This window comes from Macaca thibetana, chromosome 11 (genome assembly GCF_024542745.1).
Source record: "Macaca thibetana thibetana isolate TM-01 chromosome 11, ASM2454274v1, whole genome shotgun sequence".
NCBI classification, from domain to species: Eukaryota; Metazoa; Chordata; class Mammalia; order Primates; family Cercopithecidae; genus Macaca; species Macaca thibetana.
The window spans coordinates 19,490,190-19,517,481 of record NC_065588.1 but is presented as its reverse complement, the minus strand read 5'-3'; the positions used below and the strand labels follow the sequence as shown (position 1 = coordinate 19,517,481).

Sequence of the window (27,292 nt, the reverse complement as noted above, 5' to 3'; positions counted from 1 at the left end):
TTAATTGATTATGAATTCAGTAATAAAGCTGAAAATGATATTCAGTTCTGTGTAAGGTTATAAAAAATTAGTTCTCTAAAAATATTAAAATATTATAATATATTGAATGTGTCACTTAATCACATATTTTGTTAAAGGTAATCTTGACATTTATAGACACTCTATTTTGGATTTTCTCACAGTATAATACCACATGGAGAATTACTCAAGGATATGCAAACTAAGACTTATTCGGCAAAGACTTGGTATGTTTCCTCAGCTCCTAAAAAGGTAGTCTGAAACCAAGCTTAACATTTCCAGCTATGTTATACTTAATTACTGCCTCTAGAAAAATATTTGTTTTAGCAGGCTCTGTACTTGAGTTAAAGCACTCAAAAGACAATTATGATGTATACAGTAAAAGGCCAAGAAAGCTTTATCATTTGTAAGCAGACAGGTCTGCTTATAATAGTAATTTGTAACGTTTACTTTATGTAATTTTCATCTTTCATATATAGAAAATAAGGATTTCTATTGTGGCTGACAAATGCTACTTACTGATTCAGCTAAGTCTACAACAAATGTTCATTAATCTCAATATTAATAAATTTATTAATATAATGTAAGAAAAAACTAAACCTTAAAATTATTTTTCTAGACAATTATATTTTCAGTCTAACTGCCAATGTTTCACCCAATAAAATTTGTTTAGTTATCAAATTAAAAACCTCCTATGACTGGTTTAATCTACTTTTTAGTCAATTAAGTGATAATTAAACACACACTTGTCTTTTAACAATATCTCAACTAAAAGTTTCATTCAGACTAGACCATTTGTTTTTAAATCTCTGTGCCTACAACTGCTTTTTGGAAGTGAGGATACTGAAAAAAAAAAAAAATCTTCACTGAAGAATAAATTGACAAATTTTAGTTGTACATCAATGACTTTTGACAAAAGTATTCACATATGTTAACAGTAAAAATATACGGACTGTTTCCATTTACCCAGGTAGTTCCCTCATGTTAGTTTACCACCAACCTGATTAATAAATTAATTTTATTTGTCAAACTTTTTAATTAAATGTAAAGGTAGTTGGAACAACCATCAGTTAAACAAAAAATTCTTACTGTTATGATCCGTTGCCCAGGTTGGAATGTGGTGGCCCTATCATGGCTCTCTGCAGCCCCAAACTCCTAGGCTTAGGCGATCCTCCCACCTCAGCCTCTCGCATAGCTAGGACTACAGACACATGCCACCATGCCCAGCTAATTTATTTTTTTGTAGAGACAGGGGCCTCACTATGTTGCCCAGGCTGGTCCTGAACTTCTGTGCTCAAGCAATCCTCCTGGCTCATCCTTTATAATAGTTTTGGGGGGAGCCAGGAACCTCGCTCATAAGAGACGGTAAAATCGATAAAGGTTGTGTGCTCTGTTTCACTGAGCGGCCGTTGTCCCATCTCTCTTCCTTTCCTTGGGCCTGCCTATTCCCCCAGACACAACAATATTGAAATTAGGCCAATTAATAACCCTACAATGGCTTCTAACAGTTCAAGTGAAAGGGAGAGTTGCATGCTTATCACTTTAAATCAAATGCTAGAAATGATTAAGGTTAGTGAGGAAGGCATGTCGAAAAGCTGAGGGGCCGAAAACTAGGCCCCTTGTGGTAAGCATTTACCCAAGTTGAGAAGTCAAAGAAATAAGTTGTTGAAGGAAATTATAAGTGCTACTCCACTCAACATACAAATGATAAGAAAGCAAAACAGCCTTGTTGCTAATAGGGAGAAAGTTTTAGTGGTCTGAAGAGAAGATCAAACAGCCACAACATTCCCTTAAGCCAAAGCCTAATCCAGAGCAAGGCCCTAACTCTCTTCAATCCTATGAAGGTTGAGAGAGGTGAGGAAGCTGCAGAAGGAAAGTTGGAAGCTGGCAGAGTTTGGTTCATGAGGTGTATGGAAAGAAGTCATCTCCATAATATATAAGTACAAGGTGAAGCAGCAGGTGCTGATGGAAAAGCTGCAGCAAGTTATTCAGAAGATCTAGCTAAGATAACTGAAGTTGTTGGCATTCAGTGATAGATTTTCAATGTAGACAAAACAGCCTTGTATGGGAATAAGATGCCACCTAGCACTTTCATAGCTAGAGAGGGAAAGTCAATGCCTGGCTCCAAAGCTTCAAATAGGATGACACTCTTGTTTGGGGCTAATGCAGCTGGTAGTTCAAGCTGAAGCCAATGCTCATTTACTATTGTGAAAATCCTGATGTTAAATCTACTCTGCTTACGCTCCAAAAATGGAACAACAAAGCCTGGATGATAGCACACCTATTTATAGCATGGTTTACTGAATATTTTAAACCCACTGTTGAGAACTACTGCTCAGAAAGATTTCTTTCAAAATATGACTGCCCATTGACAATGAATCTAGTTACCCCAAGAGCTCCAATGGAAACATATAAGGAGATTAATGTGGTTTTCACGACCATTAATACAACATCCATTCTGCAGCCCATGGATTGAGGAGTCATTTCAACTTTCAATTCTTATTATTTAGGAAATGCATTTCATAAGGCTCTAGCTGCTATAGACAGTGATTCTTCTGATGGATATGGGTGAATTAAAGAAGAAACTTCTGGAAAGAATTCACCATTCTACATACTAGATATTCGTGATTCAAGAGAGGAGGTCAAAATAGCAACATTAACAGAAGTTTGAAAACATTGGTTCCAACTCTCATGGATGAGTTTGAGGGGTTTAGAACTTCAGTGGAGGAAGGAACTGCAGATGTGGCAGAAATAAAAGAATCAGAAGTGAAGCCTGAAGATGTGAGTGAATTGCTTCAATCTCATACTAAAACTTCAGTGGACGAGAAACTGCATCTTATGGATGAGCAAAGAAAGTTTCTTGAGATAAAATCTACTCCTGGTGAAGATACTGTAACATTGTTGAAATGACAACAAAGCATTTAGAATATATAAACTTGGTTGATAAAGCAGCAGGGTTTGAGAGGATTCTGTTCAATTTTATTATTATTATTACTTTTTAATTTTTTGAGACAGAGTTTCGCTCTGCTGCCCAGACTGGAGTGCAGTGGAGTAATCATAGCTCACCACAGCCTTAACCTCCTGGGCTCAAGTGATCCTGCCGCTTCAGCTTCCCAAGTAGCTGGGACTACAGACGTGTATTTTTAATCCTGGCTGATTAAATTTTTTTTTTTTTTTTTTTTTCCAGAGACAGGGTCTTGCTATGTTGCCAAGGCTGGTCTCAAACTCCTGGCCTCAAGCAATCCTCCCACCTTGTCCTTCCAAAGTGACAGGCATGAGCCACCATGCCCGACCCCATTCCAATTCTGAAAGAAGTTCTACCACTTGCAATATATTCTCAAACACCATTGCATGCTACAGATAAATGTTTTCATGAAAAGAAGAGTCAATTGGTGTAGCAAACTTCATTGTTGTCTTATTTTAAGAAACTGCCACAGCTATCCCAATGTTCAGCAAGCACCACCCTGATCAGTTAGCAGGCATCAACATTGAGGCAAGATCTTCCACTAGCAAAAAGATTAGGACTTGCTGAACGCTCAGATGATCATTAGTGTTTTTCAGCAATACAAGATTTTTTTTCTTAGACATAATGCTATTGCACATTTAACAGACTACAGTATAGAGTAAGCATAACTTTTACAGGCACTGGGAAACAACAACAACAACAACAACAACAACAACAAAAAAAAAACCACGCCCAGCTAATTTTTGTAGGGATGGGGTTTCGCCATGTTTCCCAGGTTGGTCTTGAACTCCTGAGCTCAAAGTGGTCCACCCGCCTTGGCTTCCCAAAGTGCTGGGATTACAGGCGAGAGCTACTGTGCCCAGCCTGCTTAAGTTCTTTTGTTTTGTTTTGTTTTTGAGAGGGAGCCTCGCCCTTGTCACCCAGGCTGGAGTACAGATGGGGCCATTTTGGCTCATTGCAACCTCCACCTCCCGGGTTCAAGCAATTCTCCTGCCTCAGCCTCCTGAGTAGATGGAATTACAGGAGCCCACCACCACACTCAGCTAATTTTTGTATTTTTAATAGAGATGGGGTTTCACCATGTTGGTCAGGCTGGTCTCGAACTCCTGACCTCAGATGATTCACCTGCCTTGGCCTCCCAAAGTGCTGGGATTACAGGCATGAGCCACTGCGCCTGGCTTTCAAGTTCTTAAAAAAAAAAAAAAAAAAGCATATACATAATTTGCTTCTGGTTTGAATATGACAATCCTAGAAACCATTTTAAGAGTGGTGTTAACAGTCTACATACTGTGATGTAAGGAATCAGAGGAAAGACTAAATAGTACATGTAGGATGTTTAAGAATTCACTTGAAATGAGTTTAATGTTTTGCTTCTTGCTTTAATTCCTTCTTTGATGTAATAGGTAACATAGATTTACATTTCAGTTAATTGCTAAATTATAAAGCTAATATAAAAGGCAGATTATTTCATAATAATGAGAATGTATGATTCAGGCATTACACAATTTTCTTTTTTTTAAGTTTAAGGGTTTTATTATCAAAGTATTATAAAATAATTTCAGAAATTGTACATCAACATGGCACAGACTGTAGCCTACTTTTTACTGCACAAAAGTGGAGCTTGAAATGCCTCTAACAAAGAAAACAGTTGCCTAACTACTTTGCATATATAACATGAAATCACTGTGTGCATAAGAATACTACTGCAGTAACACAAATTTATCGGTTTTATACAACTTGAGATTTTATTTTATTTTTTGAGACAGAGTCTCACTCTGTTGCCGAGGCTGGGGTGCAGTGGCACAATCTAGGCTCACTGCAACCTCCACCTCCCGGGTTCAAGTGTTCTCCTGCCTCAGACTCCTGAGTAGCTGGGATTACAGGAGCCCACCAGTAATTTTTCTATTTTTAGTAGAGATGGGGTTTCACCATGTTGGGCAGGTTGATCTCGATCTCCTGACCTCAGGTGATCCACCTGCCTTGGCCTCCCAAAGTGTTGGGATTACAGGTGTGAGCCACTACGCCCAGTCAATTTGTCTTATTTTAAAAGCATATGAAGGACAATTTAAAATGCACTATCCCTTTTTTCCAACACTGAGCTTAAGACAAATTAATGGAAGAGTGGAAAATTCAAAATAAGGGCAAGAGATAAGTTTTTTCTTTGTTTAAGATGGACTCAGGATAGGTAGATAGCTTTCACTGATGTAGATGTGGAATAAATTATTTCAGGAAAAAAAATTCCCAAACATCTTATGAAAAAGTATACAACTCTACTTCAAAATATACTATTTACTCACTGCCAAAGACAGTTTTACTTGAAATCTTGTTTCTGTAATTAAACCCTAATTAGCCATCAAAAAAGGTTAGTGCATAATAACCATTCAAAGTTAAACCAAAATGACAAAAATTTTGCCACAAGGCTTAAAGGATTATCTATTTCTTTTCTTTTCCTTCTTTCTTTCTTCTTCTTCTTTTTTTTTTTTTGAGATGGAGTCTCGCTGTGTCGCCTAGGCTGGAGTGCAGTAGCATGATCTCAGTTCCCTGCAATCTCTGCTTCCTGGGTTCAAGTGATTCTCCTGCCTCAGCCTCCGGAGTAGCTGGTATTACAGGCATGCACCACCATGCCTGGCTAATTTCTGTGTGTGTGTGTGTGTGTGTGTGTGTGTGTGTGTTTTAGTATAGACGAGGTTTCGCCATGTTAGCCAGGCTGGTCTGGAACTCCTCACCTCAGGTGATCTGCCCGCCTTGGCCTCCCAAAGTGCTAAAATTACAGGCGTGAGCCACTGTGCCCAGCCGGATTATCTATTTCAAATGCTCATTTCCAGATGGAACTATAAGAATGTTAATTTGTCACGTCAACAAACAAGACCATAAGTAGATCCATCATGTTGGAGGATTTTAATGACATTTAGGATATTCTTGCCACAATAACATGCAATCAGTGCATTTCCTACATGGCTCTATTAACCCGATGCATAACATTCTAGAAGTACTATGAGTGAACTTAATAAAGGAAATTATATGACATAAACAATCCATTCCTGCTGTAGGAGCATGCAGCTTTTCATTTCTGTTATGAAGCAGCACCAAGAGTAAAACTGTTTGGTTACTCCATCAGATGTCACCATGACAAGAATTGCTTACGTCATACCATTTTCTAAAAGCTTTTTGATGTAAATTAGTATCAATAACGGGAGCTTTATAGCCATTAATAACTCAGAGCTGTATACATCTAGGTTTGAGATGAACAAATATAGCATTCAGAAATCACACAAAGGAATGACACTGATGCATGTATACAGTTGGATTCCCATAGAGGCAATATTCAGTCACTCATACCCATGTCTTCTTCATGATCATTCCCATTCACTTTGGATTCTCTTAGTGAATCATCAGTTCCCTTTTCCACAGAACATTTCTTTGTTTTAGGGGAACCTGCTTCTATTGCTTTCTTCTCTTCTTTTTTCCTCTTTCTTACTGTCATAACCCGGTTCCTCTTCATCATAAACCTGTGTAATTTTTACATCTATATCACTCTCTGATTTTCTTTCCTGATCCTTTTCCTTATCTTTACCCTTCTTCTTGTTTGTTGATCGTTCTCTTTCATCCCTACTATCTTTCTCCCTACTCTTTCATCCCTACTATCTTTTTTCTTCTTTTTATGTCTCCCAGGGGATGGTGAGAGAGACAATTTTCTTTTAGGAGACTGCGACTTTTTGGGAGATCTTGTTCCACTCCTGCTTCTTCATTGTCGTCTCTGTTTGTACTTCTACAATGTCTGGCTCTGCTGTAATTTTTTGGTGGTGTTTTAGAACGTTTCTTTCGTCTTCTTTCTTTCTGTCTCTCGTTTTTGATGTGCTCCTTGATCTTCTACCTCTCTCTCTGGAATGAGATCTTCTCTGTCTTGGGCTTTTGGATCAACGACTCCTAGACTTAGAATGTGATCGCTCTCTTGATCTGTTTCTTGACTGTCTGTGTTTAGAAGATGATCTTGAATGCCTTCTTTCTTCTTTGGTTCTATAGCAGCCGAAATTAGGGACTGTGCTTCTTGTACTCTTTACATAGCTTCCTCTATTTTTTTTTGAGACAGAGTTTTGCTCTTGTTGCCCAGGCTGGAGTGCAATGGCACGATCTCGGCTCACTGCAACCTCCACCTCCAGGGTTCAAGCACTTCTCCTGCCTCAGTCTCCTAAGTACTTGGCGTTACCGGGATGTGCCACCACACCCGGCTAATTCTGAATTTTTAGTAGAGACAAGGTTTCACCATGTTGGTCAGGTTGGTCTTGAACTCCTGACCTCAAGTGATCCACCCACCTCAGCCTCCCAAAGTGCTAGGATTACGGGTGTGAGCCACCACGCAGGGCCTCTTCCTCTATTTCTTTACTAGAGGTATCCGATTTCAGACTTGGTGAAACAAGACCAGCAGCCACATGCTTCAACTTGGGATCAGCAGTACTCATAAGCTTCAGCAACTGATCTGTGGCAACAGACTGAGTTCAACTTTGCTCCAGGAAGCCCAAGGGCAGCAAGGGCAGGACCAAGAGTAGGAGCCCCCAAAGCAGCCGGTGGAAGGGCGCCAGTCTGAGTAAGTGGGTTAGGAGTAGGCTGGAGCCCAACACCAGGCAGAAGACCTGCCACTGCATTAGCTGGTGCCAACAGAGACAGGCAAGCCTTAGCCTTATCAGGAATAACTCCTTCTGCATATGGTACATTATCAAAGCTCTGTCAAGGAACACAGTGTCAGATGTGGTGCTACAACTGCTGAGTCTGGATCATGGAACTTAACAAGACTGAGATTGGCAAAGGTGAATGATCCAGCAGGAAGAGGTGTGGTTCGTCGATCTTGCCTAGGAAACCGAAGAGAGTCCGCATCTGCTCAGAGCTAGCGCTCGGGGAGATTAGTCATCTATTACCTCGGTGCCACAGCCTCCACCGCCGCCACCACCTCCGCTACTAGGCCCGCCGCTGGGGCCCGGACCCGCAGTGCTGGGGACGATGGTAGTGTTGCTCATGGCGCTGCTCGCATTCCCGCTCCTGCTTTAACACATCAAACACACAGCGAGGAAGGGAAAGAGGAACTGGTTCGTGGGAGGAGGGTGTCCGATGCTCCAGCCTCTGCTGCTCCAGCTGCCACCGCCACCGTTTCTCCACCCAGCCAGACGCCGCGGGGGAGGGGAAGCGAGCACGCTAGCTGGAGACCACGAGAAAACAAACGGCCGCCTCCACCTCGCCTCCAACCCCACAGTTTTCATAATTAACTCTAGCTGTAAATAAGAAAACATACGTGGCAACATCTTGGAAATACACTTAGGTAATAATGCCAGTGTATTTTTGTTCACAACAAAACATATTTTTACTTGGAATGTCTAAGTCCAAATGTTTAGAAAAACTATCTAGAAAATCTGATACTTAATCCTGGCCTCTTTAACAGTTTTGAGGTCTGTTGGGCAAATATGAATAACTTGATTTATTTTTTTAGACGGAGTCTGGGACTGTCGCCCGGGCTGGAGTGCAACAGGGCGAGCTCAGCAAACTGCAACCTCTGCCTACTGGGTTCAAGTGATTCTCCTGCCTCAGCCTCCTGAGGAGCTGAGATTACAGGCACCCGCCACCACGCCCAGCTAATTTTTTGTATTTTTAGTAGAGCCACAGCGCCCAGTCTTCAAATAGGTTGATTTTCTTTCTTTCTTTCTTTCTTTTTTTTTTGAGACGGAGTTTCGCTGTTGTTGCCCAGGCTGGAGACAATGGCGAGATCTCGGCTCACTGCAACCTCGGACTCCCGGGTTCAAGCGATTCTCCTGTCTCAGCCTCCCGAGTAGCTGGGACTACAGGCATGTGCCACAAAGCCCGGCTAATTTTTTGTATTGTTAGTAGAGATGGGTTTCTCCACGGTGGTCAGGCTGCTCTCAAACTCTCGACCTCAGGTGACCCACCCGCCTTGGCCTCCCAGAGTGCTGGGATTACAGGCCTCAGCCACTGCGCTGGGCTTTTTTTTTTTTTTTTTTTTTTTTTGAGACGGAGTCTCGCTCTGTCACCCAGGCTGGAGTGCAGCGCGCCATCTTGGCTCACTATAACCTCTGCCTCCCAGGTTCAAGTGATTCTCCTGCCTCAGCCTCCTGAGTAGCTGGGATTACAGGTGCTCATCATCCCATCAGGGCAATTTTTGTACTTTTAGTAGAGACGGGGTTTTACCATGTTGGTCAGGCTGGTCTTGAACTCCTGACCCCGTGATCTGCCCGCCTTGGCCTCCCAAAGTGCTGGGATTACAGGTGTGAGTCACCATGCCCTGCCTACTGAATAACTTCATTTTAAAATCCCATCATCAAAAACCATTTATTCAATTGAATTATATGTAACTGCACCTGCTAGGATCTTGTGCGGAATTTCCCAATTGACACCCATGGGCTGGAAATGGGTTACAAGGTCAGCTTCAGAAGGCCTAGTCGGGTCCCTGCAGGGCTAAGGCTCTTGGCATCACCTCCTGCTTGTTTCAAGGTGCTGTACAAACATCACTTTCTATGTGTTCCACACATGAAGAAAGTTAGCACCAAGACAGTGCTTGTTTCAGAAAAACTAGACTTCTTTCTTTTTTTCATTTCTAACTAAAGAATTAAAAAAAAAAAAAGAGAGAGAGAGAGAGAGAGAACAGGTTTCGCCATGTTGGCCAGGCTAGTCTTGAACTCCTGGGCTCAAGGCATCCACCCGTCTTGGCCTCCCAAAGTGCTAGGATTACAGGCATGAGCCATCACACCCAGTTGACTTTTCTCCTTTATTTGGTGTAGTTCTCATATCTGGCAAAAGAAAAAAAAAAAGCCACCCCAAAAACCCACCTATGGAGATTTAAAACCTGCACAGGTCTGGGCCCTGGCAATTCTTACTGGGGACTGGGGGAAAGACAGCCTTGAGTACTGTACTTTGTTTTTGTCTTTCTGAAGAGTCACTGTCAGTTCTGAGAAGTCAGACTTGTGAACCACGGTCCTATCCTGGCACCAATTCAAGTAAACATGACTGCCAAAGAATTTTTCAAGGTCCAGATAAGTTGATACCAGACATTGATCAAGGTAACTGCACAACTATCAAAGACAAAAAACTTCAAACTAAGTAAACACAAGTATTGGATCTAGATTATAATATTTTCTTGTTGTCTAAGATATAGTATTAAGAGATTTTAACCCCTTTTTAAAAGCTGGTGTGCAATGGCGCCACGTCAGCTCACTGCAACCTCCACCTCCCGGGTTCAAACAATTCTCTTGCCTCAGCCTCGTGAGTAGCTGGGATTACAGGTGCCCACCACCACGCCTGGCTAATTTTTGAATTTTTAGTAGAGACAGGGTTTCACCATGTTGGCCAGGCTGGTCTTGAACGCCTGACCTCAGGCTTCCCAAAGTGTTGGGATTACAGGTGTGACCTACCGTGCCCACCTAGTAATTCTTTTTCTTAAGAGATGGGGTCTCGGCCATGCGCGGTGGCTCACGCCTATAGTACCAGTACTTTGGGAGGCCGAGTTAGGAGTACTCACTTGAGGCCAGGAGTTCGAGACCAGCATGGGCAACATGGTGAAACTCCCTCTCTACAAAAAATTAGCTGGGCATGGTGGTGCAGGCCTGTGGTCCCAGTTACTTGGGAGGCTGAGGCAGAAGGATCGCTTCAAACCAGGAGGTTGAGGCTGCAGTGAGCCATGATTGCCACTGCACTCCAGCCTGGGTGACAAAGCCAGACCCTGTGTCAAAAAAAAAAAAAAAAAAAAAAAAAAAGCTCAAAGAAAGGATACTAAGAAAGAAAGAAAGAAAGAAATGGGGTCTCACTATCTTGCCCAGGCTTGAGTGCAGTGCTTATTCCCAGATGTGATCCCACTACTGATCAGCACGGACGTTCTGACCTGCTGCATTCCCCTCTGGGCTGGCTCACCACTCCTCAGGCAGCCTAGTGGTCCCCCGTTCCCAGGAGGTTGCCATACTGATGCTGGACTTAGTGTGGATACCTGATCAGCATAGTGCACAAAAGCCCACAACTCCTGGACTCAAGTGATCTTTTTGCCTCAGTCTACTTGGTAGCTGGGACTACACAGCCTTGCGTCATTGTGCCAGCTACTTTAGTAGCTTTTAAATGTCTGTTTCAAATCTATCTCTGGAGAAATTAGACCAGCTCTGAAGGCAGAAAAAATAGGATATTCTAACTCATGAGGTAAAATGCCCCTGAATCATTTGGGGAGGGGGGAAAAAGATGAGTTGTGAGCAGAGCCAAGATGGTCATTCATATAATTCATCCTTAGAAAAAATTAATTCTCCATACTCCCTTTAAATACAACAAGTGATTAAGCAGTAACTTAATTGCTCTCTTAAAAGTTTATATAATAAATAATCTAGAGGTCGGGTGTGGTGGCTCATGTCTGTAATTCCAGCACTCTGGGAGGCTGAGGTGGGTGGATCACCTGAGGTCAGGAGTTCGAGATCAGCCTGGTCAACATGGTGAAACTCCATCTCTACTAAAAATACCAAAATCAGCTGGGCGCGGTGGCATGCGCCTGTAGTCCCAGTTACTCAGGAGGCTGAGAGAGGAGAATCAGTTGAACCCTGGAAATGGAGGTTGCAGTAAGCTGAGATTGTGCTGCTGCATTCCAGTCTGGGCAACAGAGCAAGACTCCGTCTCAAAAAAAAAAAAAAAAAAAAAAAAAAAAAAAAAAAATTCATCTAGAACAGTGCTGTCCAACAGAACTTTCTGTGATGTTGGAAATGTTCCACATCTGTGTAGTTCAATATTGACTACTTGAAATGGGGCTAGCGTGACTGAGGAAATGTTTTTACTTTTATATATATGTAATTACAAATTTAAATAGCCACATGGCTAGTGGCTATCATATTAGATACCAGGTCTAAAAATTCTAGACCAGTAGGCCGGGGGCGGGGGCTCACATCTATGATCACAGCACTTTGGGAGGCCAAGATGGGAGGATCACTTGAGGTCAGGAGTTCAAGACCAGCCTGGCTAGCATGGTGAAACCCCATCTCTACTAAAAACTACCAAAATTAGCTGGGTGTGGTGGTGGGCGCCTGTAATCCTAGCTACTCAGGAGGCTGAGTCAGGAGAAGCACTTGAACCCAGGAGGTAGAGACTGCAGTGAGCCAAGATCGTGCCACTGCACTCCAGCCTGGGCGACAGAGGACCAGTGAAGTAAGTATGATTTCACCCATGATCTCCAACTCATTTGCAGAAGGGGAAACCTTTGCTCAAGCTGTCTTGTAACTTAGTTTACTTGAGTCTGAATTCTGTGCTAATAGTTCCTTTATCTTGAACTGTCCGGGTGGATACAGAGCAGAGCTTCTGTCCTTCACTGTTAACTAAGAAGACCCATCTCTGGCTGTCATTTTCCATTTAAGTAGAAAAGGGACTTTTTCCTGAGTTCTTAATGACTTCTTTGGAAAAGATTTTCTAAGTTGGGAATCTGTCTTAACAAAAGCAAAAAGCCCCATAGAGTAATCACAGAATACTCCATTTTCTCAAGAATGTCCTCCTGTGTGTACATCAATAAACTCTTAAGATGTGCAGCAAAACTAAAAAGCTAAAGAATTTGACATGCCCAGGGTGAGGCTTTAGGGAATGCGGGGGTCTTTATAAATAGGTCATTTAGATAATAACAATGTAAATTTGCCTTCCACTCTCTCTCCAGGCACATCTGAAAGTCCAAGATCCTGATTGAAGGGTATGCTACCCATTGAAATCACTCTTTGTTTAACAGGAAGCAGGGAAATGTGAAGTGACTTGAGTAATAGAAGAATGTAAATAAGTCTCTTTATAACTGAAGGGGTTATTGAGATTACTTCAGAAGTTTTAAAGTAATTTGAATAAATTATCTATATGTTTTTCCTATAAGTAAAATCTGAAAACATTACTATTGTTATATAGTCCTAAGAATCAATAATATTTTTAAAGATATAGCTAGACTTTATAATATTTCCCCTTTTCTTCAAGGAAGATAGATTATGTACCTGTGGTATATTTGAAAGCAAACTTTGAAGGCCTGGGCTAGTGCCATTCCAAATAATTTACTTATATTCGGCAATGGATAAATTTTACAGATCTGATTTTTTTTTTTACTTCAGTAGCTTAATATATTTTCCTTGTTTAATGGCCTTTTCCTAATCACTGTTCTTTTAATTTCAAGCAAGGCTACTACTATGTTTATTCCTGGCACCCACAGGAAACAGGAAATAGTAAAAGAACTCAAGATCAATTAAAAAAATCTTTTACTGCAAACATAAGGTTTGAAATTGTCACATTTTCTTCTTTCAAGTATTTTAAGGATACACTAAAATCTACCATTTTTAAGCAAAAGAAATTCCTGAAGTGAAAATCTTACATCTGTTAGTCAAAAAGGTACTTGTTCTTGCCATGGATAAATCTACTCTAAAATATATGAATTTTACTTTATATTTTTGAGATGGAGTTTCACTTTTGTTGCCCAGGCTGGAGTGCGACGGCACAATCTTGGCTCACCACAACCTCCGCCACCTGGGTTCAAGAGATTCTCCTGCCTTAGGCTCCTGAGTAGCTGGGATTACAGGTATGTACCACCACGCCAGGCTAATTTTGTATTTTTTTTTTTTAGTAGAGATGGGGTTTCTCTATGTTGGTCAGGCTGATCTTTAACTCCTAACCTCAGGTGATCCACCAGCCTTGGCCTCCCAAAGTGCTAGGATTACAGGTGTGAGCCACCACACCCAACCAAATTTTAAATCAAAGTTAAAATAACTTCTAGACACAAGGATCTGGATTTTATTAATGGTTAACTGTGTTCTTATGAGGTTACAAATGGCACTGAGTAGCTGAATTCCTACCATTAATTCAAAGATTTATCAGCTTATATTTCAACAACATATTGATACCTTTAGGTCAATTTTAGAAATGTTTTTGGTATGTATACTCAACCTTATTTCCTTCCAGGTTTTGAACAAGAATTCTACATTGTAGGCACTAGCGTCATGCCTTACACTGAGTTCCATACATCTTTGCAGAATGAATAAACTTGCTGAAAAATGTACATGAAATTAAGATAGAGGCAAAATCTACTGTAAAATTAAGACAGAAGCAAAGCCTGATATAATGAGCTACTTTTGTAATACTGTAATTGTAAAATAATATTTATAATATTTTGTAAATAAAAATAGAACTGTGTAACTACTATGCATTTTAGAATAGGTAGGGAAATTTTGTTTTCACTTTGCTGTCTTGTTAGAGCCATGGCCAGAAGCTGATATTCCTCAGGTAACAAAGACAGCAGCCTGAAACTCTAAGAACAGAATGACCCATCAATTCTGAAGGAAGTTAAAATAGAATTTTTAAAAGATGAAAGAAAATCCATTAATACAAGGTTTTCATCCTAGCTTATGATTTTGGGCAAGTCATGGAATCTGATTAAATGGGGATATGCTGCAGAGCCTGCGTATGTGAAACAAGTGGGATGTTGTATAGGATGGTGCTTTGTGAACTGTAAAGTGATACAGAATAAGGTTGAACAGGCACTACACAGGTACACCATGCAGAGAAGGGAGTGCTGGCTGGAGAAACGGGTTTATGGGGGAGGAATTATTTCACAAGTTGTGGCGTGGTGGTGGAAGACTGAAGGCTTAAATGACAAAAAGAGACTTTTTTTTGTAGGGCAAAAGGAGTTTGTAAAACAATTTCCTGAGTTGGTTAAAAGACATAATGTGGCAGGAGCTTTAGGAAGAGCAACTGGACCTAATTTCAATTTCAGCAGTCACAGACTTCCCATTCACTGAGGGCTTACTAGTTCCTCTTACTGTGTTAAGAAGTTTATAGATATTACCTCAATTAATCCGCAACAACCCTTACAGGTTCACATTACTACTCTGTTACAAATGTGAGAGTGGAGGCTTACAGTTAAGGAACTTATTATCCAAAGCCAGGGAAATTAAGATGAGGAATATCCAAGACTATTATAAAATAAAATGGGATACACAATGAAATCTAGATGTGAGACCACGAATATTGCCATGTGCATGCAAAGATTCAGGAGAAGCATTACAGATATTTGCTGACTAAAGATTCAGGAGAAGCACTGCCAAGATTTGCTGACTAAATGGTAATAAGGGATCTCGCATATATAAGGCGTTACGGTAGCGTTTGTTCTCCTGAGCAAACACCATGCCAACTTGTAATCAGCTAAAAAAAATCTGTTCAGATAGTACTACAGAATCTCATGATTCTTCCATTTTCAGTGAAACTATTTTTAAAGTACTTTTAATTCCAGTTTAAAGTTATCAGTTTAACTTTAATACATGCTGATATTGGGCAGACAAGATTTTAGGAGAACATAATACAACTCCAGGCACTTGTCTGACTTAATTCTCCCTTTTTCACAAATATGAAAAATCTCCACCCTGACAGTGATGGAGCAGCAGGCAGGCTGCCAAGGAGGCTGGTCACACCTTAGGTCCTTCCAGGTAGCCTGCCACTTGTTTTTCTTCTTGTTGATCAGTCAGTCAGACTGTGAAAGGCTGGTGTCAGGCAGTCCCAGCCACAGCCTGTAGAGGAGACTCGGCCTCACTTTCTCTATGTGTTATCCTCTTTTCCGTTGGGGGTTTTAAGGTGCCAGCCTTAAGTTCCAGGTCTAAGCAAACAGTAAAGCAAGAGTGCTGATGGCTCTCAAAGTCCAGTGAGTTCCTTCTGAAGGAGGATGTATTCAATAAATGTTTGTGATATGACCAAAGTTAATCTAACTGATATTCTGAACCATTTTACTGTATTATAATTTTTTTTTTTGCATTAGCTTTTTGGTCAGGGACTTGACAAGTTTTGGGCCAGGCGTGGTGGCTCACACCTGTAATCCCAGCACTTTGGGAGGCCGAGGCGGGTGGATCACCTGAGGGCAGGAGTTTGAGACCCAGCCTGGCCAACATGGTGAAACCCCATCTCTACTAAAAATATAAAAATTAGCCGGGCATGGTGGTGGGTGCCTGTAATAACAGCTAGTAGGGAGGCTGAGGCAGGAGAATCGCTTGAACCCGGGAGGTGAAGGATGCAGTGAGCTGAGATTGTGCCACTGCACTCCAGCCTGGGAAACAGAGTGAGACTGTCTCAAAAAAAAAAAAAAAAAAAAAAAAAAATGACAAGCTTTGTTTTGGGTACACTGAGGATGCGCTGAAGGCAGAAATTTCTTTTTTTTTCCCTTTAGGATTATTTTATTAAATCATAAATGTACAACAGCTTCTTAACTCTACACACGCAATTAAATTTTTTAAAGGAAAAACGTTATGTCTTATTACACTACGATCCTGGCTAATAGCTTTTCAAAACATTGAGAAAAATCTTAAAAAAGGTTTCACATGTCACCTGAAACTTACAAATTTAACATTATCAAAGAAGGAATGCTTCTATACTCTTACAAAGACCACTAGAAAGCAACAACTAGGGATGAAACAGCTAGGGACGAAACAGCTAGGGACGAAGCTCACACAGTGACAGCTAGTAAAATGATGAATAGATGAAGACGAATTCTCGGTTAAGAGAACACCAAGAGACGGAGATCTTTCCCACTTAGCACTGAGACAGGTAAAAAAAAAAAAAAAAAAGCTAAAAAAATGGGACAGACAACTGCTAAGAACAGACCCATGATAATAATGTAAGAGGACTAGATAGGCCAATTTAAGAGACACATATTAAATTATAATCTAATCCATTATCCATTTAGTCTTAGAGTTCTGCCATTATTATTATTTCATATCCTGGTAAAGAATTTTCTGAGTTTTATCTCTGTCCCTCCTGCACCTCTTCTTTTTTTGGAGATGGAGTCTCCCTCTGTTGCCTAGGCTAGAGTGCAGTGGTGAGATCTTGGTTCACTGCAAGCTCTGCCTCCCGGGTTCAAGCAATTCTCCTGCCTCAGCCTGTCGAGTAGCGGGTGGTATGCACCACTACGCCCAGCTAACTTTTTGCATTTTTAGTAGAGACGGGATTTCACCATGTTGGCCAGGCTATCTCAAACTCCTGACCTCAGGTGATCCACCCACCTTGGCCTCCCAAAGTGCTGGGATTACATTCGTAAGCCACTGTGCCCAGCCCAAAAATGATTTTCTTACTCTCCTCACAAGAAATTGATAATTGTTTTTTAAAAAATGTACTGAAAAAAGGACACATACATAGGTGCTGACTCTGTTGACAATCTACCCCCAGTCTACTGGATCTCTGAATAAACATGAAATGTTTTTCATTCTCAAGAAAAAAAAAAGTACTGATAAATTATAAAGAAGGATTTAGCTATTGACTCTCGTAAACCTTTAACATGTTCATGCAAAAAAGAATACATAAGTATGCTTGAACTGCATTTTTTTTTTTTAACTGTACTATGGCAAACTGATTTGTCATGAAAAACTTCCTGCTTTTCCATGACTTTGAGGATAAGGTCCTTTAGTTATCTGATATTAAAAGGAGAGGCTGGTTACTGCAGTAGTATATCAGGATTCTGGGAGGGTTCGTACATGTTTGGTTTACCCACAGCAGGGAGCATGCTTACCAAAGGCATGTGAAGCATTGCTCTAAGTCTCTGGATCCTTCTGCGCATCTCCACCTACATACCTTGTAGTCACAGTTCCTAATATCTCACCTTCTGTTATCATTGCCTACTTGAAAACCTGGCAGGAAAGTTATTAGGGAAAAGGAAAAGGGGAATATCATTTGAGTTCTCTCACAACCGCTCTTCAAACACTAGTAGGGAATGTTAGAAAGAAAAAGAGAAACAAATGGAAGGAAAAGCTAAAATACAGGTGAGGAAAATGGAGGGAAATATGTTCTAACTTCCCCATTCCTATTAATACTGCTTTCATGTCTGTATCAAAAAAATGCTACCTCTTCATTCATGGAGAGTTTTTGCCTGCTTCCTCTCTTCAGTGCCTGGTCTGGTTTCTAAACGCCTAATTTCATTCTTTTGCTCAACCCAACCAGTCCTGGTCTAGGCTATGGGAGCCAAGAACTAGAAACTAGTGTAGGTCTACTAAGTGACAAGAGTGAGAAACTTCAAGACCCCACTCCCAATGTTAGATCTGCCAGAGAAGGCATACATGTGCCTAAGATCTGAGGTTTGCACATTGAATACATTTTTTTTTTTTTTTGAGATAGAGTCTTGCTCTATTACCCAGGCTGGGGTGCAGGGCATGATCTTGGCTTACTGCAACCGCTGCCTCCCCAGTTCAAGTGATTCTCGTTCCTCAGCCTCCCAAGTAGCTGGGATTACAGGCACACACCATCAGGCCCGGATAATTTTTGTATTTTTAGTAGTTGTCCCAAGCTGGTCTTGGAGTCCTGAACTCAGGTGATCCACTCACCTTGGCCTCCCAAAGTCTTGGGATTACAGGCGTGAGCCACGGTGCCTGGCCACACTGAATTTTTTTTTTTTTGAGACTGACTCTCACTCTGTCACCCAGGCTGTAGTGCAGTGGCGTGATCTTGGCTCACTGCAACCTCTGCCTCCACCTCCTGGGTTCGAGTGATTCTCCTGTCTCAGCCTCCTGAGAAGCTGAGATTACAGGTGACCACCACCATGCCTGGCTAATTTTCATATTTTTAGTAGAGATGAGGTTTCACTATATGTTGGCCAGGCTGGTCTCGAACTCCTGCCCTCAGGTGATATACCTGCCTTAGCCTTCCAAAGTGCTGGGATTACAGGTGTGAGCCACCATGCCCGCCACTGAATACATTTTTAAGAGAGATATTTTCTTCATTGTGGTTAGGGTGTGTGATACTGTTAGTCTGGTCTTCAGATATAGCACAGGGTAAAATACTGTCTTTCATGGCCTGGCTTGGGAATCTAACCATCAGGTATACTATTAAGAATCCTTAATAACCAGTAGGGTACAGGAGCCAAAACAATCAGTGTGCTCCTTCTGTATCTTACAACCAAATATCATCAAATGGTTTGGCTACAATCAGCTCCTATGGAAACCTGTTACTCTAGTTTCAAACAAATGACTTATAGTTGGCTCTGTGGAACCTTTTAGGGACTCCTAATCATAAAATGATTGCTCAACAGCTCAGCTTATGCTTGATCTGCCCTGCTCTGATAAGAAAAAAATTTTTTTCAAAATTTTCTCTTTCCCTCATAAAATAAACACCAGCCACGATTGCACTTTCAAACAACTACAACAGGATACTTCATTCTCCGGGGGAGGAGACCCCATTTTAACTGCTGATAATCTGAAATTTACTTCCAACCTCCTGGCAAGTACACAGCAAGGGCAACACTTTACTTATTGCTTCCCCCCATCCCATTTATACACTGTTAGACAGAAAAATAAACATGGAAAAAGCTAACAAATGTTAAATCCATTCAGTAGATGCAGTTTAGGATGAAGCTGGCAAGTTTCACTTAAACTGTAACCAAAAGTGTCTCCAATATTCAGCAACAACTAAGCTGGATGAGAAGAAAATGAGTTACTGATATATTATGTATTTATTCATTCTCTACATAGAACATGGATGAGGTACATAAAATATATAGTTGGGATTACTGTAGGTATACAGGTTCTACTTTGGGCCTGTGCTATCTTAAGATTCACAAAAATGACAAATAAACCAGGGCTAGTATTATATAAATGTAGACTTCGAATAATACACTAACTGGGCTATGGAAGCATAAATAAACTGTAATACTGTACTTCATAATAAAACAAAAAACCGAAGAAAATTCTACCATGTAATTAGTAGAGCTATTGTTATTTTAAAACCACTTTAATACATGATTCATCCTCATAAACGGTGATAGTGAGAATCAAATTATATTGCTGAAGTTACAGGCACCAGAAGTCAAGATTTTTGGACTGCCTGTTAATATGTAAATCTGTAGACTTTCAGATAAGGCAATTTTATTTTTTATTTTTTATTAAACATTCCAGTAGCATCAGAAATGAGTTGACCTCTGAAGCAACTATGAGAATACTCTTTGGGTCTATTTTTTTTGTGAATAGTGACAGCTATTAACAGAATTTAAAGAAATTACAGTTTTGCTTTTGATTATTGCAATCCCTCACAAGTGGCAGGAGGAAAACTACATTTTGTTGCTGGTCTTGTGTTATTCTGATGATTTATTAGGGGAGGCAGAATAAGTGTTAGAGTGAGAATAGATGAGCACATGTTCATTTGTTATGATATATAGTATAAAATGTGACCAGAGCCTTTTCCTCTTTCAGATTTTATAATCTACTCTTGAATTTGTAGTTATATAAAACTGATGAATCAATTCATAAATCCAGGGAACCAATAATCCCTACAAAAACAACAGACCTGGTCATCTAAAATGTTATGTTACTGGCAGTAACAAGATTAAAAGCTGGAAATGTTTGAGCTGAATGAAAAATTTTATTAAAACGCAGTTATCTAAATCATAAATTTTTAATAAAATTATTTAAAGAGAGATTTGCTTTAGGAAACCTTAAAGATATATATATTTAAGTATATCTGAGTTTTGGGGCAAAGTCTCCACCATGTTTTCATATGCTGTCTAATTATTACCTAAAAATGGCCCAATTTTTGCTATCAAAATATTCTTACTTCAAACACAAAATATCATTCAAACAATTCTGTAATTCTTCTCATTATCACAAACTTTAAAAATTGAATAACTTTATTTCAGATAAATTACCAGAAAAGCTTTGGTGACATGTTGAGAGAATAGAGAAGATCAATAACACATTGGGATGTTTAGAAGTCACCTGTAGGACCACAGCATAGAGCAATAGAAAAGGTTCAACAAAGCTTTCTTCGAGACGAGTGATGGGAACGTGAGACTCAACAGGATCTAGGTCATTTAGGTAAAGGGATAAAACACAATTTCGATCTGGGAAAGTGATTGAGGATCAGCAAATGGTGGTGTTTTTGGTATATTTACCTGTCCTTCTCTAAAATTTTCTGAAGTTCTATGTCTCTGCAATTCCAGCTTTGATTCAATGAGGTCGGTAATAAGTTACAGCAAACCACAAGGTTTATTTTCTGAGATGCCGGATAACTTCAGATTCATGTTTATATCATTGTTTTTTAAACCTATTTTTTTTGCGGCTCTAAATACAAATGAGTTTTTTATTTCCCATGTATCTTAGCAGCTTTTTGGCAGTGCAGAATTTTGAAGGAAGATGGATTTTTCTATTTTATTAGCTAACACGTCTTTATTAGACTGCTTTCAAAGTACATAATATACACTGTGGTTAAATTTCAATAGCCTGAATCTCTGGATTGAAGATCTGAAATTTGGATACATGAAATGCTCATTTTAAAAGCATTCCAATGGCCAAAATGCTGATGAAAATGTTTTGTGAACAATATATAAATTTTATATTACCAAAAGTGTGTTACTTTTAAAAATTAAAATAAGAAATATGATTTAACACCTTTCAAAGGGTTATCCTAATGCAAAATCCCTCTTTAAATACAACTAATTTAAAGTAGCACATTACTGTTTTGTTTCAAATATGCAAATATAAATATGAACGCATTTGTCTTATTTTCCACAGTAACCTCTTTATTTGATAAAATAGTCAAGTTTGGACATTTTGAAACAAGCTAGAATAAGTTTTAGCTTGATTTATATAAAAAATGCATTCAATGAAAGAAATTATGTCTAATAACAAAAAATTCCCAACAAATTAAAATTAAATATTAATGGAGCATTTTATAAAAACTGAGTCACTACTTGTTCAATGCCACTTTCCTTTTTTTTTCTGAGATGGAGTCTGGCTCTGTTGCCCAAGCTGGAGTGCAGTGGCACGATCTTGGTTCACTGCAACCTCCACCTCCAGGGCTCAAGCGATTCTCCTGCCTCAGCCTTCCAAGTAGTGGGGATTACAGGTGCGCACCACCACGCCTGGCTAATTTTTGTACTTTTAGTAGAGACAGGGTTTCGCCATGTTGGCTGGGCTGGTCTCAAATTCCTGACCTTAGTTGATCCACCCGCCTCAGCCTCCCAAAGTGCTGGGATTACAGGCGTGAGCCAACATGCCCGGCCCATTGCCACTTTCCCTTTTGATCATTCACCTCAACCAGCCACACCTGGTGCCACCACTGAGTTAATGCTAGGAACGTGAGCCTCCTATAAAACTGGCTCTATACACGTTGGCAAAGACCAAACACTGGAAGTACACAGCAAACAGGGAATAAGGACAGGCAACTAAAAATCACCTCCACTACACACTTCACCCATCTTCCTTCCTCCCTCCCTCTCTCTCTTTCTCTGTTTCTTTAAGACAGAGTCTTGAGCTATAGCCCATGCTGGAGTACAGTGGTGCACGATCTCAGCTCACTGCAACCTCCACCTCCTGGGTTCAAGCAATTCTTGTGCCTCAGCCTGCTGAGTAGCTGGGATTATAGACATTCACTGTGACGCCCGGCTAATTTTTGTACTTTTAGTAGAGGCAGGGTTTCTCCATGTTGGCCAGGCTGGTCTCGAACTCCTGGCCTTCAGTGAGCCGCCTGCCTCGGCCTCCCGAAGTGCTGGGATTACAGGCATGAGCCATTGTATGCAGTCAACTTCACCCACCTTTAAACTCCCCTTTGTGAATACAGAGCACACTACATTCACCCTCCTTCTTGCCTTCTAACAAGACAATTCACAGCTTGGTGTCTGTTCCTTTAATTAGGTCAACTCCAAGCTGAGATAAGCCTCAAGGAGTAGGCGTTTTAATGGGATAAGAAGAAAGAAGTCTAGAGAATTTAGGCTGTCAATTTCAGCTGACACAACATTTGTATCCCCCCTTTACTTCCACATCTGTCCTTTCTCCCTGTTTATTATGGAATTCCTGAATCCACCTGGTCAGGGATTTCATATTCTATCACTTGTAAAAGTCATATTATTAATTCAAAGTGACTGAAATAGCTGAGTAGCCTGAAAAACTGTATTATATTTAAGAAGTTCTATTAAGTATTAAAAGTAAGAAAATCTCTATGAATCCCACCTGGTGATCCAAATATATGGTGTTCCTTTGGAGATGATGTGAAAGAATTTCATTCTAGTAGGCACCAATTAAGAAAAAAGGGACAGAGAAAGAGGATGTGGAATTCAAGAAAAGGTCAATTTTGGAATAAGAAAAACAGGTAATTTACTACAACCTATTATATCACAGTGCACGACAACTTTCACGCACATGCTCCCCTGTAAATGGTACCGCTGACATATTAAATTATAAAATTATATTTTGTTTTGTAAGAAATTAAGTAGACATGCATATGAACAATGAACTATTAAGCAGAAAAATTCCTTAAAATAGCTCTAGCAAAAACTGACTGTTAGAACTTTTACATGTCAATTATTTCCTGTAATAAAGTACTACTTCTTTCAATAAGATGCTTCTTATATAACCAGAGCTATAAACCCTTTGAGAAATGGTTATGTGTTCATTGCTTTCATTAAAAATAAAAGACATTTTAAAATTAATTTTTAACATTTAAAAGGCAGTATTATTAAAGCTATAATGAATTTTCAATTCATTGTTTTACTGGAAATTATAGGACTTCTCAATATTTGTTTTACCAGGTGTGGAAGTCACAGTATTCAGTGAATAACAACATGAAGTTAATGCATACATGAAGTACTGTATGCATTTCCTTCCTCAAAACCAAAAGCCAGTGGGTGAGCGGGTGGGTAGAAGGCTAAAAAGAAATGCACCCTACCTGCATTTTCTTTCAGTCATGTATAAATAAGTTCGATTCTCAAAGGGTTAATAGGAGATTCTAATGTTGTCACTATAATGATGGTATGGGCTCATGCTCAATACTAATGACGCTGATCATATTGACTAATGAGTGGTTCAAAATAAGTGATGATGGCAGACGACACAGACAAATCTCTTCATAGCTGACCTTTGGGCTGTGGGCCTCAAGCTTTAGCTGCATGAGCTGTGCTAACGTATGCTCCCGGATACTACTCAGTTCAGCTTGCTGCCGTCTCAGCTTTATTAGCAGCAGCGTAAGCTCCTCTGGCTGAAGGAGTACAATTTAAGAATCCAAACAGTGGAAAACAGATTAATTGTTGTCTTAAGTGACAGATATTAAACCAAGATTTCTTGGCAAGTTTCCTCTTACGGTTGACATCAAACATAGTGCCTAGGCACTATGATGATAGGTCCTACATAAATGCATAGATATCTAGAGAAATAGAAGGAACAGTGTTACTTTAAAAGATACAGCAAAACAACAGTATATTAAGGCATTTTCTCAGAACTCATGAGAATATTTAAATGTTAAGTACAAAAAAGTACGTCAAAAAACCATTATAAAGGTTTGTACATAAGTGCTACTAAAAATTATTAAAAGATATTTTACTAAGATGTCTAAAAAAATTACACCTTTTTCCAGCAGTAGTACAAATACCTACATGTCCAACTTTCTAACAGAAGGTATATAAAATAATTAAAATAAATGTAGGCCGGGCACAGTGACTCACGCCTTTAATTCCAGCACTTTGGGAGGCCGAGGCAGGAGATCACAAGGTCAGGAGTTTGAGACCAGCCTGGCCAACATGGTGAGGCCCTGTCTCTACTAAAGATACAAAAAATTAGCCAGGCATGGTGGCGTGCGACTGTAATCCCAGCTACCGGGGAGGCAGGAGAATCGCTTGAACCCAGGAGGCGGAGGTTGCAGTGAGCCGAGATCACGCCATTGCATTCCAGCCTGGGAAACAGGGCGAGACTCCATCTCAAAAAAAAAAAAAAAAAAAAAAAAGTAAATAAATAAATAGTAAGTAAATAAATAAATAAATAAAATAAATAAATAAAATAAAATTGATGTAAAACTTGGATATCTTCACATTATTAAACTTGGGATCTGGGTTCTATTAATTATTTCCCAGTTATATTCTGAAATGTCACTGTTAGTGCTTTCATATAGCATTTTTTAGGACCAAAAGATCAGTTTTATTTTTTAAGAAAAAGAGACAGTTTCCATGGGCACATAAACCTTCCTTCACTCTGGGAAAAGAAGAGAACCTTTTTTTGGTTCCTGATTGGTGACTGTGATCCAAAGGAAAACAAATTTTCAACGGTGGATGAAATTCCTTAATGGGCCAATTTAATATACTTTTCTTAGAAATACAGTAAGGTATGGGCACTGGTAGTCTTACAGCCCATAAAATATTACTTGGTATTTCTCAGAGCTTTGTTACAATTAACAACTGAAAGCGGGCTACAGGGAGACTCTCCTCACTTGAGTGCTGCAATGTAGTCTTAAAAATTCCAGGCTAAAAAGTATTCCTGAGATTGGTTTGTTTTGCCTACACCACACATTGCACTAGCTCTCTTCTGTTCTGTTTGTTATTGCTCTTTATTTTCCTACAATTCTTTTCAAAAACAAATCATTTTTAACCATTATCTGAAATTGTATTAAAAATTATTGCCTTCAGACAGAAAAAGTGTTAGTAGAAGTAAACTATAGTTACTATTGGATTCCTTAGATAAAACTAGGTATCTACAGGTGAGACAACAGTTTTTTACTGTATATTAAATGGTCAAAGAAGGTTTGGTAAGTGAGATTTAAATAAACCACATAAGAGAAAAAGAACAGTTGCTTTTGCTCTGATGCCAATTCTATCTTGTGACCTCATGATGCTAGAAAGGTCCGTGTTTTATGATCATCATCTCCAACACTCGAGGTCTTGCCAGGGAGAAGGTAAGGTGGGGTAAGGGATATAGATATTCTAAGAACCACAAGAAATCAGAGTGATACCACAAGAAATACTGAAACTCTGATTTATTATTTATGGATCTTAAAAGATTAAGAGATTTTCAAAAGGATGAAAGACACCAATAACTTTATTTAGATTTTGAGGCCAAATAAAGAGGCACGTTTGACCAAAGAAAGCAGAAGTTGTAAATAAATTTTGTGCTAAATACCCACTAGAGGGAGCAAGGAATTAGAGAAACATTTGTGGTATGCTATTTAGCATTTACTTTGTCATTAATGACTATTCGTCAGGTCAACAATCTAATGTTTTAAAATTCTAACATTTTAAAGTTCTTAGTTTTAATTAAATAATCTTTGGCAAATAAACTGCAGGAAGTTTAAAGCAAGAAAATATTTCCTTTTATCTAAACGTATAAAAGATAAAACAATGTTTTTACAAAACACGTAAGATGAATTTGATTACTGCAGAAAGGGAATTTTAAATAATGAACAACGATATACACAGGTGCTAAAATCACATCTTTACAGAAACTGAGGCTATCTACTGACAATAAAGCCAGAGCCCCTGATAAAAGAACATTACCATTAAAATAAACTGAAGTGAGGAAAAGTCATCTTTTCTCTTCAACTAGAAGTATCCTGCTAATATAACACCTTTCCAATTAACATAACACTGACAATGAAATGATAATGGTAAGTACTTTCTTTGCTGGAATGTTTGTTACAGTCTTTCTTTTTCTGCTGATAAGCAAATCAGTTTCTTTTATTAACAGCTCTAAGGAAGTTAATCTAAAAATCCACACGAAAAACTTAATACACTGGCAGTTTGACTACAAATAGCTGCTTGCTGGATTTGTTCACTAATGAATTACTGCAATTTCTGTTTTAAGGATAAGGGAATTAACAAAGTAAAGAAACCCACTTAGCTTACACAATAAAGTTTCTTTCTTTTTTTTTTTTGAGACAGAGTCTCACTTTGTTGCCCAGGCTGGAGTGCAATGGCCGGATCTCGGCTCCCTGCAAACTCCACCTCCCGGGTTCAAGTGATTCTCTTGCCTCAGTCTCCCGAGTAGCTGGGATTACAGGCACGCACCACCATGCCCAGCTAATTTTGTATTTTTTTTTTTTTTTGAGACGGAGTCTTGCTCTGTCGCCCAGGCTGGAGTGCAGTGGCTGGATCTCGGCTCACTGCAAGCTCCGCCTCCCGGGTTCACGCCATTCTCCTGCCTCAGCCTCCCGAGTAGCTGGGACTACAGGCGCCCGCCACCTCGCCCGGCTAGTTTTTTGTACTTTTTAGTAGAGACGGGGTTTCACCGTGTTAGCCAGGATGGTCTCGATCTCCTGACCTCGTGATCCGCCCGTCTCGGCCTCCCAAAGTGCTGGAATTACAGGCTTGAGCCACCGCTCCCGGCCGCTAATTTTGTATTTTTAGTAGTGATGGGGTTTCACCATGTTGGCCAGGCTGGTCTCGAACTCCTGACCTCAAGCAATCCGCCCACCTCGGCCTCCCAAAGTACTGGGATTACAGGCATGAGCCACCACACCCGGCTGTAAAGTCTCAAAATATAATCTTTTATTTGGCCAGTCAGGCACTTAGGAAACGGTATCCACTAAAACACCGAAATGGCTACATGATTC

General features: G+C 39.8%; 1 protein-coding gene and 1 pseudogene across 30 annotated transcripts in view; both read right to left on the bottom strand.

Moving 5' to 3' along the window:
• Nucleotides 1-27,292, bottom strand: part of PLEKHA5 (pleckstrin homology domain containing A5) — a 249,599-nt gene that overhangs the window by 60,497 nt on the left and 161,810 nt on the right. For 20 of the 29 annotated variants that reach the window (XR_007717602.1, XR_007717603.1, XR_007717604.1 and 17 more), the window contains 2 exons: nucleotides 23,837-23,956; nucleotides 22,933-22,986 (listed from right to left, as the gene is read on the bottom strand). The exons of 8 other annotated variants lie outside the window; for them this stretch is intronic. Coding sequence is in view for 17 of the 21 variants with exons in the window: in XM_050747566.1 (XP_050603523.1) it covers nucleotides 22,933-22,986; nucleotides 23,837-23,956 (174 nt within the window). In the remaining 4 variants the exon portion in view is untranslated. Of the gene's footprint in view, nucleotides 1-22,932; nucleotides 22,987-23,836; nucleotides 24,122-27,292 lie in introns of those variants that run through there. One more of the 29 variants, XM_050747592.1, reaches the window with a different exon arrangement.
• Nucleotides 5,424-7,995, bottom strand: LOC126930331 (serine/arginine-rich splicing factor 11-like; annotated as a pseudogene). The gene is made up of 3 exons (XR_007717577.1): nucleotides 7,897-7,995; nucleotides 7,440-7,705; nucleotides 5,424-7,038 (listed from the first exon to the last, which is right to left on the bottom strand). The product of XR_007717577.1 is annotated as a serine/arginine-rich splicing factor 11-like (transcript).